Source organism: Pseudopipra pipra, chromosome 6 (genome assembly GCF_036250125.1).
Source record: "Pseudopipra pipra isolate bDixPip1 chromosome 6, bDixPip1.hap1, whole genome shotgun sequence".
NCBI classification, from domain to species: Eukaryota; Metazoa; Chordata; class Aves; order Passeriformes; family Pipridae; genus Pseudopipra; species Pseudopipra pipra.
Genome location: NC_087554.1, coordinates 59269115 through 59280427, shown reverse-complemented (window position 1 = coordinate 59280427; position 11313 = coordinate 59269115). Strand labels below are relative to the sequence as shown.

The following is an 11313-nucleotide window of genomic DNA, read 5'->3' as shown; positions in this document are numbered from 1 at the left end:
TTCTCAAATCTGGGCACCTGATTAAGCCAGGTAATGGAATGCTTCCCTCCTCCGTCTGTATGCAGCCCAACACTTGGAAATGGGACTGCAGGAACTTCAGGAGCTACAAGAAGCTGACAGATGTGTTAAGCTCTGTCTTGCTCCTAGCACTTAGGACTTAGAATCATAGAATGTCCTGAGTTGGAAGGGACCCACAAGGATCATTGAAGTCCAACTCCTGGCACAGGACAACCCCAAGAATCCCACCATGTGCCTGAGAGCATTGCCCAAATGCTCCTGCAACTCTGTAAGCCTTGGTGCTGTGACCACTTCCATGGGAAGCCTGTTCCAATACCCAACCACCCTCTGGGTGAAGAACCTTTTCTAATATCCAACCTAAACCTCCCCTGACAGCTTCAGGCCATTCCCTTGGGTCCTGTCACTGGTCACCACAGAGAAGAGATCAGTGCCTCCCCCTCCTCTTCCCCTCACGAGGAAATTGTAACTGCAATGAGGTCTCCCCTCAGTCTCCTCCAGGCTGAACAGACCAAGTGCCCTCAGCTGCTCCTCATATGGCCTCCCCTCAAGACCCTTCACCATCTTCATACCCCTTGGGTCAGTCTTTATGCTGCACCACAGTTTGACTGCAGTAGAAACATGCAAAAAAACGTTATCCTGCAACAGCTTGAGCTTTCTGTAACAGAGACCAAACTGCTGCTTCTTTAGCCATAGAAATGTAAACCTGGATATGGACAACAGTGGAGGATGTTAGGGCTGGCCATAACCCAACTAAGGGTTACTGGGGATGGGGAGAAACTTCTTTAGAAATGAGTTTTGCATGGCTGTTGAAAAGTGAGGTGGCAATTAAATCTGAGAGACGGGCTCCATGCAGCCCGCCGAGCAGGTGAGTTCCTGGCAGAGGGCTGAGAGTTGTCAGTGCCCATCCCAGCGAGGGTGCGGTTGCTACCTGCAGGGCAGCAAGGTCCCGGCGCCTTACTGAAAGGAGACGGCGCAAGATTTTGGAAGAGCGTGGCCAAGCTCTTACCCCTCCCAAGTCAGATTTGGGGGGGTGGGGGGTGAAACGTCGCAGAAATGCCCCGGGGGGAGGCAGCGCCGCTCCCTCCCGCAGCCCCGTGGGACCCCCGCGGCCGCGCCCGCTCCCCCCGCTGCCCGCGCCGGGCGGGGATGCGCCGTGCGGGGCCGGCGCGCACCCTCCGCGCTGCCGGCGGGGCCCGGGCCGCCCCCCCGCCCGCTCCGCCGCCGCCCCGGGCAGTGAGCGAGGGAGGCCGGGCCGCGGCCATGGCCACGGACGGTGAGTGCGGGGCGGGGGCGGCATCCCCGGGGAATGGAGGCTCGGACACCTGCCACGGGCCGCGCCCCGCGCTGGACCGGGATGCTGAGGGGAGAGGGATGCTGAGGGAAGCGGGATGCTGAAGGAAGCGGGATGCTGAGGGGAGAAGGATGCCGAAAGAAGTGGGATGCTGAAAGAAGCGGGATGCTGAAGGGAGCGGGATGCTGCGGGGAGAGGGATGCTGAAGGGAGTGGGATGCTGCGGGGAGAGGGGTGCTGAGGGGTGCTGAGCGCCGCGGGGGACGGCGGGGGAAACCGGGCCCCGCTCCAGTGGCCCGACCCCTGGGACAGGCGGGGACTCTCCGGCGGCAAAAGGAGGTTCGAGGGTCCCTGTCCTCCCCCGGGCCGGCGGCGGGGGGTGTCCCCTCCACCCCGCCGCCGGCGGGTCTCCCAGGGGATGGTGGCGCGGTGTGTTGTTCGTGTGCTCCACGCGGAAAGGATAGGTGCACATGGACATGGATTTCAGGGAGAATAAAGGAATAGGACAAGCCTACTTCTGAGATATTAATGGAGAACAAGTGTTCTTGTAACCATGGGAGACTTGTCTGGGTCTAGGAGCCTCGGAATTGTTGGGGTTTCTGGCCATGCTATAATACAAATGCCGATTTTTGACTGATTGATTGATTGATTGTTGTTTCGACTGATGGTGTTGTTGACCCGCCTTGGCTGAGCTCTTGGATGTGGCAGTGGTGCTTCTGCACGGAGGCCAGGTATTTCCCTTAATATTTCAGATCACAGCACCAGCGAGTTAAAACCTGAATTGCTGCTGGAAGCCGAGGTCCTGAGGGTCTCCTCCTGATTTACTATAAAAATGACAACTTTGATACTTCTTGGAGATTGCCAGGTTGATTTTGCTGTACCTTTTGCCAGGTTTAGGGAAAATAATCACATGAGTCTTTAAGACATGCATATAGCATCTCAGGAACAAGCTCTCAGGAACAAAATTCTAGGCTTGAGCTTTTTATTAAAATGATTGGGCTTAATGGGGAGTCCAGTTCCTCTTTTCCTCACTTAGTGATGTTCATTTGTGTTTACTGTTCATCATTTTCTTTCAAGGCTGTGTCCCCAAGGAAGGGTCATCTCAGGCTGATGGGTGGAGTCATGAATTCTCCACAATGTGGAATTGTTTGGTGCTTCAATGTGGCCTTAGGAGAATTAAGAACTAACCTGATTTGTTCAGAGTAATAGTACACGGTTACCTAGCAGAACCTGTCCTTTCATGAGTTACATCCTCAAAGCAGGGATCCACATCTATCAGTTGATTCCTCATCTGTTTGAAAATTACTGAATGTTTTGAATGATAAACAATAACCTGAAATAAAGAAGACTGGAGGGAAGCCTAATGTTAAAATGAGTAAGGTGGCATTCCTTGGACTTGGAGTACTTGTATTAAAGTCCACTCATATATATAAACTATGATTTTTACTGAAGTGGGAAAATCTGCATTGTTCTTTTTAGCATTATATCCAACATACACCTCAGCAGATGCCAGTCTTTTCTGTACTTGCATGGAGCAGTGGACCATTGGCAGAACTGGGGTTTTTTCTTGACTGGGGAGCTTTGGGAGGAGCAGGGGCATCCTGATAGCTCAGGTAGTGTTATCTTCTGTCCTTGTGTCAGAGCTGTTCCTCATAGAAGGGCAAAAAAGCCAGAGACTCTCTCTTCCTCTGTGATTCTGGGCTGCCAGAAGAGGTGGCAGTGATGACTTAAGGTGATCAGAGAGATGTGTTACAGCTGTCTGCTCTGATTTTTATTGCTAAATAATTCATTGCTCCTGTTGGCTTGAGGATAAAGTGAGGGAAGTTTGGTTTCCAGTAACTATGGCTTCAGCTCAATTGGAAATGAGTATGGCTTGGACACAGTTCAGGCCAGTGCTAAAGAGAACTGTGGATGATTTGAATACACTTCTAATGATTTTAATTAAAGGCCTGGGAGCAGGTTGTCCCCATGTGCTGAGAGACAAACCAGAAGGGAAGAAGACTGGCCTGGGTGAACAGAGGGCTTTGGCTGGAACTCCGGGATAAAAAAGAGAGATAAATCTTTGGAAGTAGGGACATGCAACTCAAGAGGACTACAAGGATGTTTTGAGGTTATGCAAGGGGAAAATTAGAGGGGCTAAAACCCAACTAGAACTTAATCTGGCTACTGCTGCAAAAGACAGTAAATAACATTTCTATAAATACACCAGCAAAAAAAAGGAGAGCTAAAGTCAATCTCCATCCTCAATCCTCCATCCTTTGGGTGTGGGGAAAAATAGTAAAAAATGTTGAAGAAAAGACTGAAGTACTTAATTCCTTCTTTATTTCAGTCTTTAATAGTAAGATCAGTTGTTCTCGGGGTGCACATCCCCTGAGCTGGCTGACAGGGATGAGGAGCAGAATGAAGCCCCCATAATCCAAGGGGAAATAGTCAGCAACCTGCTACACCACTCAGACACACACAGGTCTATGGGGCCAGATGAGATTACATTAAGGGTGATGAGGGAGCTGGTGGAAACGTTCACTGGGCCACTTTCCATCATTCACCTGCAGTTCTGTCTAACCCAGGAGGTCCCAGGTGACTGGAAGTCAGTAAATGTGATGCCCACCTACAAGAAGGGCTGGAAGGAGTATCTGGAAAACTACAGGCCTGTCAGTCTGATCTTGGTGTCAGGGAAGGTCATGGAGCAAATCACCTTGAGTGCCATCACATGGCACGTACAGGACAGCCAGTGTGGGTCTGACAGGCAGGCTGTGCTTAACTAACCTGATCTCCTTCTATGGCGAGGTGACCCACCTAGTAGATAAGGAAAAGGCTGTGGATGTTGTCTACCTGGACTTCTGTAAAGCCTTTGACACCATTTCTCACAGCTTTCTCCCGGAGAAACTGTCAGTTCATGGCTTGGACAGGTGCACTCTTTGGTGGCTAAAAAACTCACTGGTTGGCTGGGCCCAGGGAGTGGTGGTGAATGGTACTGCAACCAGATGGCAGCTGGTCACAAGCGGGGTCCCACAGCACTCAGGACTGGGCCCAGTCCTGTTTAGTGTCTTTATTGATGATCTGGATGAGGGGATTAAGTGCACCCTCAGAAAGCTGGAGACAACATCAAGTTGGGTGGGTGTGTTGATCTACTGGAGGGCAGGAAGGCTCTGCAGAGGGATCTGGACAGGCTGGATCAATGAGTCGAGGCCAGTTGTATGGGATTCAACAAGGCCATGTGCCAGATCCTGCACCTGAGTCACAACAACCCCACATGGTGCTACAGCCTGGGGGCAGAGTGGCTGAAAAGTGCCTGGCAGAAAAGGATGTGAGAGTGTTGGTCGACAGCAGCTGAACATGAGCCAGAGTGTGCCCAGGTGGCTAAGAGGGCCAAAGGCATCCTGGCCTGTATCAAAAATAGTGTGGCCATAAGGACCAGGGCAGTGACCATCCCTCTGTACTTGGCACTGACGAGGCCTAACCTTGAATCCTGGGTTCAGTTCTGAGCCCCTCATGACAAAAAAGACATTGAGGTGCTGGAGCATGTGCAGAGAAGGGAATGGAGCTGGGGAAGGGTCTGGAGCACAAATCTGCTTAGGTTCAGCTGAGGGACCTGAAGGGGGCTCATCTCAGAGAAAAGGAGGCTCAGGGGTGACCTTCTCACTCTCTACAGCTCCCTGACAGGAGGTTGTAGCTAGGTGGGGGGAAGTTTCTTCTGCCAGGTAACAAGTGAGAAGAAGAGGAAGTGGAAGAGGAAACAAGAGGAAATGTCAAGTTGTCTCACGAGAGGTTTAGACTGGATATTAGGAAAAATTTCATCACAGAAAGGGTTGTCAAGCCCTGGAACAGGCTGCCCAGGGCAGTGGTGGAGTCACCATCCCTGAAGGGATTTAAAAGATGTGGCACTTGGGGACGTGGTTTAGTGGTGGGCTTGGCAGTGCTGGTTGGGCTTGATGATCTCAGAGGTCTTTTCCAATCTAAATGATTTTGATTCTATGGTATTGTCATAATATTAAGACCACCCCGCACATTTTAAAATCAAAAACCTCCCAAGAGAATATATTTAAAAGAGGAGACATACATGTGACTGTTTAGAGCAGTTTTTAAATACTGGAAATATATTGGCTTTCATTTGAAATTTCATATCATTGTATCTTGGTTTTGGTTTTCCTCTCTTATTTCATTTTGATGTAACATTGCTCAAATTCTTGCTAATAATAGACCTGCATCACATCTGGCTGTGTTAAAAGCAAATCTTTCAAAAAAAAAATGCCTGCTTTGTGGAAAATATTGATTGCAATTGTATGTTGTTTTCCAAATATGTGAAACGCTGCTACTTCTGTAAAGAGCTTGTGCTTATGCACCTGCCCCCATGAGAAAACATTCAGATACACAGTCAGACTTCAAAGTAAATTGGAGAACATTTTAAATCTGTTTCCTTCCTGTTTTGATTCAAGTGCAGGGTATTCTCCTGGGATGCTGCCTCTGAGGAGAGTTTGTTTTTCTCAAAGACAGGCAACTACATATGCCTTGGAGGAGAGGGTGGGGAGTGCTTCACTGAAGAACTGGAATGCAGTTGCAGAGGTGCAGGCAGCATTCCTTCTTTGACAAAAAAAAAAGAGCTAAGGGGCCACTGGGCTTTTAAAAATAGGGGTTTGAAGACAAAAGTGAATTGCCAAACCAAACATTCTCGGGCTTGCAGGACACCTTAAGTCAAGTCTGCCCCTGGAGCCTTGCTGATGATGGCTGTAGCACTGATTTAATATGCTTAGGTCACCATGAGGTGGGTCCCGTTCAGTGCAGACAGGCAGTTATGGAGGAAGTCTTGTGAGTGTGGTGGTGTGGCTGTGGGTGTGCTGGCCCCGTGCTGGAAGCGCTGCGGCAGCGATAGTGCTGTGAGCTGTGTCAGGGTTTGTGAAACGCAGCTCTGTGGCTTGCCTCTGCTCTAAGTAATGATGCCAGCACTTCCTGAGGGACCCATCTGCAGGAGTCTGTAATGTTTATTGCCTTCTTGGAGTGTTCTTTTAGTTCCTGCACACGTGGGAAACAAGTGTGTTCCATCTGGCCTGGTTAAGTCCTTCCATGGTGCTATTCAGCTGTAGAGACGACTCTTATGTAAATAGGAGTAGTCATAATTATCAGGGGAGAATATCTGAAATATCAAAGGCTTTATTTTGAAAAGCAGCCTCTTATGTGCCTTAGGTATGTTGAGGGTTTGAGCAGTCATTAAGGAGAGCTTTTGTTCACGTCCCATTTGTATGATCTATTGTTGATGTCTCTGGTTGTGCACTGAGAAAGTTTGATCAATTATTCAGCAAGGGCTTGAGTCTAATCTGTCTCGAAGCTGGGAAGCCACTGACTCTACAAACTGGTGCAGCTGGTTGCTATTTAGGCACTCAGACTTTGCACAGACTGTTCTTCATGTAGTTTTGGGAGGTGAATTCCCAACCAGAGGAGAACACAGTTATCAACCATATATCTGATGTGTGTATACCTGGCCTATGATGGTGGCTATAAACAAGTCCAATTAGACATGTTTTAATTAGACATGGATATACTGTGTTATCTGTGTTGTCTGGAGTGGAATTCTTGGATATCTTCCTTTTTATGTGTAAGATAGATTGATTTTGCGTTAGAGGGTTAAATGAGTGGGTAAACAGCTGGTTAAAATTGTAAATAGCAATGTTGTCTGTCAGCGGCTGCAGAACTCGGTTAAACCTATGAAAAGTGACCTTTGTGGCAGCCTTCTCAGTGGTATGAGAAAGACAAAATGCCATTTGTGAAGTCCCAAGAAGAGCAGCTCACAGGAATCAAGACGGAAAGGACTAGGAGGGGAGTTGAAAGAGTAATGGTAAATTGCAAACTGCATAACCATGCAGATATTGTACAAAAACTAGGATGATTCCTCTCTGTGAAACCTCAGAGCAAGTTCTGAGACAAGTTATGTCCTTGTTTTGGGCCAAACAAAATTAGGAGCTGTGCTTTTAACCATGCTGAAGTTTCAGCTGATTCACAAGATGTACAACAAGAACAACTGGAAAGGGGTGCCAAGATCTGGTGTGAACAGAAAGATAATCCTTGAGAACTGTGGATCATGAACAAAAAATTGAGACTGAGATGGGAAGGAAGGGAGAAAAGAAAGAATAGGTCTCCAGGGAAGCTCAGGGAGATGGGGAGGGCATAGAGGAGGATGGGAAGCCAAGAGGAGATATAATTTCAAGGACAAAGTGTGTGATTGCACCAGAACCAACTGACAGGTGGAGGAGGATGTAGACAGTGTTGGACAAAGACGGGGTATTGGAAGGGTATCACAGAGCCCTCTTTCCATATAAATCCACAAAATTACCCTTGTTCCTTCTTCTTGTGAGATCACAGCTGCCTTGAATGCCTGTGTGGAGCAGTTGGGTGGCATTTCTTCATTAACACAGTCCTGATTTCTGGCTTGGAATAACTTGTATGATGTTCCCTGGTGAAAGCTCCTCATGAGAGCAGTGCAGGGTCTCCAAGCAGCACTGGGGAGGAGCAAAGATGGAACGGGGCTGGTTTACTTTCTTCCTTTGAGTACCTTACACCATTCTGACCCCTCTGTTTCACAAGTACCTTTCATGTTTCTCTTGGCCCCCTCTCTTAGGAGGCCTTTAGGGCTGGGACTTTGTTGGATACCAGTTATAGAATGACAGAATGGTTTGGATTACAGGGGGCCTTAAATATCATCTAATTCCAGCTCCCCTGCCACGGGCAGAGACATTTTCCACTAGACCAGTCCCTGCTCTGGTGCTGACTTTGAGACTGGCATTTTGCTTCCCCTCCCTGTTTGCCTGCACTGTTTCTGTCATGAAATGTGTTATATATAAGCTAGATATTATTATTAGCCTTATTATTTTTATTGAGCTTTTATGTACAATTGTACAAAGATACTAGGTGCCTCCAAGGAGTGGGAGGCCAGTCTTAATTAGCCTTTATTGACTTTGATAAGATTTGAAATCATCTGGGAACTTGTAGATAGTGCTTATTCCTAGAGCTGGCAGACAGGTTTTAAGATCTCTGTCATTCTTTAAAAATACAGGTTTGCAGATGCCAAAACTAGTTATTTTGGTCAAAAATGGAGTTTTGAAACACTTAAGCACTTCTTACAAAAATGTGGAAAATCAGAATGTGGTTTACATCTCAGAAGTGTTTAGAGAGCATATTCAGATAATGCATATAAATTTTAAGAAAATTGTCCTGAACATTTCCCATTGCATCATCCTGAGAACCAAGTGCTTGCACAGTTGAAACAAAAATGTTCAGTGATTGAACCAAAACCCAGTAATTTTAACACAGATGTATCTTGCTGCAATTGAAAGAAGAGAGCTTTCTAAAAGAATTTATTGTTCTTTGGTGTGGTAATTTCTCTTTTCCTAAGCATTAATTCTTCAAGTGTGGGGAGAGGGTTTCTGCAGGTAGAAGGCATCTGCATAGTGCTGATTCCTGCTGGTAATGTGGATTTTATCAGAAGATAAGCATTTGGGCCACTGTTTAAAGGTAATTGTTGGGATCTCCAGATCGTGGTCTGCAGCAAAGGATTTATAATGTATTTATCAGACGATGGCAGGGGGTCATGAAGCATTGTCTGTTTTAGAGTGGGTATTTCTTCTCGTTTCCTAGTGGCTCTTTGGAACCAATATTTTCCATCAACAACTTTTGTTGAAAACACTTAAGAAGTTCTGTTGTCTGAAATCTGTTTTGCATAACATGCCATGGTTATGCTTTGTGCTTAAAAACTTTGAGTCAACCCTGAAGAACAACACAATCACCATAAAAATCACACACAAAATGTTTCATGTGTGGGAGGGTTTTATCCTCTTTCTTGTTTTGCAGCACTTGAAATCTTCTGAACTTCTTTTCAGAGGAGCAGATGAAAGGAAAGAAAGCATTTTTTTTCATTGCCACGAGGACTAGAAGGTTATTTGATATAGCAGCTGAGATTCTCACCTTGTAATTTACTTCAGATCTATGCATTTAAGTAAAATACCTACTGCTGTTTGATGAAGGTGTAGATTTTATTTGGTGAAATTGTTATAGTTGTGTTTAAATTAGTCCTAAAAAACCATGCATGCTCCATGAAGCATGTGTATAGTTACAAGTTATTTTATTTTCCATTTGCAAAAATTACTTTAGAATTTTGGTAGCACTGGCACTCAGCTCTATCCATCAGTCCTCATGGGGATGATATAGCTGTGTGGGGAGCCCTGCTGAGAAATTGGTCCAGGAGGTTCTGGTGCTGTAATTCAAAGTAAATGCTTGCTAAGGTTTCACTGGAGGTGTAATAGGTGAGATGTACAAATGCTCACAACATTTTGCAGCAGTGCTTTGGGGTTTGTTCTGCAGTTTGAATTACTTGATTTGCTACCTGCATTTCATATAACATTAGCAAATGTTTTCCCCCTTAACTTGGATTTTATATGGTTGCACAGGGTGTATCACAGGCTTTTCAATGGAAGCAGAGTGCACTTCATGCTGAAGTCAAAAAACATTCTGTAAACAACTTAAGGTGTATTTCTATTACCATAATTTATGTTGGGAAGTTCTGCTGTATTTTTTAAGGCAGTCCACATTGAGGGGTCTGACAGCCTGCACTCTATGCTATTTGTGATGCTGTGCATAAAGGTGGTCAACCTGCCTGGTTCCAGGAGCCATGTGCCAGTGTTGTCATGCAACTGAACCATATGATGTGCACCTAATGTCATGGAGAGCCTTAGTAAGGGACATTTCATGAGTGGGAAGATAGTAATCCCACCTTTCAGTTACAGTCTTGACTGTACCTGATGATCTCATTTTAGCCCAGATACTGGCAACCTCCCACCTTTTTCATTACCCGGGAACCCTGTAGCTGGCCACATTATCTGGTCTGTCCAAAATGGCAAAATGACCAAAGAGTTGTAATTTAGTAATGACAAATGGAAAGTGCTACCCTGAAGGAGGAGTCCTCAAACTGATGATTGTACTAGCCATGCTGGTACAACTCAATGTGTCCTGGTTTTTTGCTGCTCATGGATTTCCTCTTTGTCACTGGGGCATGCTGTTATGTATTCTGTGCCATGGAAGTCAGAAGGGGCAAAGAAGGCAGGAGATGTGCTGTTCTCTGCCACACTGAAAGTTGGTTTAGGTGTCTGAATCATGGAATGGTTTGGGTTGGAAGAGACTTTGAAGATGGTCTTGTTCCAACTCTCTTGCCATGGGTAGGGACACCTTCCACTAGACCAGGTTGCTCAAAGCCCATCCAACACTTCCAGGGATGGTGCATCCACAGTTTCTCTGGGCAACTTATTCCAGTGTCTCACCACCCTCACAGTAAAGAATTTCTTCTTAATATCTCATCTAAATCTACTCTCTTTCAGTTTAAAGTCATCACCTCTTGTCCTGTCAAGAATTACATCCTTCAGGAGCACTTTCTCATATGGTGTTGCTCAGCAGCCCTCGCCTGCTGGGAGTCACTGAACGCCATTTATGAGTGTTCCTTGCCAAAACCGGTAGATTAGTCATAGGCAGTCCGGGAGTTCTCGAGTTCTTTTGGAGCATTAAACCCATGACTAGATAGTTCCAGAGCTGAGGTAATGGAAAACTGGGAGTTGAGCTTGGCATACTCACTTAAGAGTTGGAGACACTGAAGGAATGTTTCCTTCCCAGGCACTGCAGCAAGATCCATGATGAGCTCTTGTCAGACAATAAACAGAAGAGTCACACAGATCAGCCAGGTGTCTCCATGGGAAGCCTTGCAATCAGCAGCCTGTGGGAATTGCTCTAAGTCAGTCAATCTAAAACGTGGAGTAGCATAGAGTGGAGATGTGCCCCTCTCTGACACTGGAAAGAGGAGCCTTCAGATTCTTGAACTGCTGCCCATGTTCTCAGTGTTTAGCATCAGGAACCACTGGAGCATGAGCAAGAAGTCAAGATTGCCTCGTGTTAGGAAACTCTCTCATTAGTGCACCTTGGAGTTCACAATGGACTTGTGCTCCTTTGGTGCTTCTCTTTGGTCCATTGATC

At 46.5% G+C, this 11313-nt stretch overlaps 1 protein-coding gene across 2 annotated transcripts in view; it reads left to right on the top strand.

Annotated features, from left to right (window-relative positions):
• The first annotated feature begins 1208 nt into the window (after nt 1-1208).
• The window catches only part of SYT16 (synaptotagmin 16), a 130268-nt gene continuing 120163 nt past the window's right edge, over nt 1209-11313 (top strand). For both annotated transcript variants that reach the window (XM_064659425.1, XM_064659427.1), the window contains exon 1: nt 1209-1291. In XM_064659425.1, coding sequence (XP_064515495.1) covers nt 1279-1291 — 13 coding nt within the window. In that variant the 5' untranslated portion in view covers nt 1209-1278. The remainder of the gene's footprint in view (nt 1292-11313) is intronic.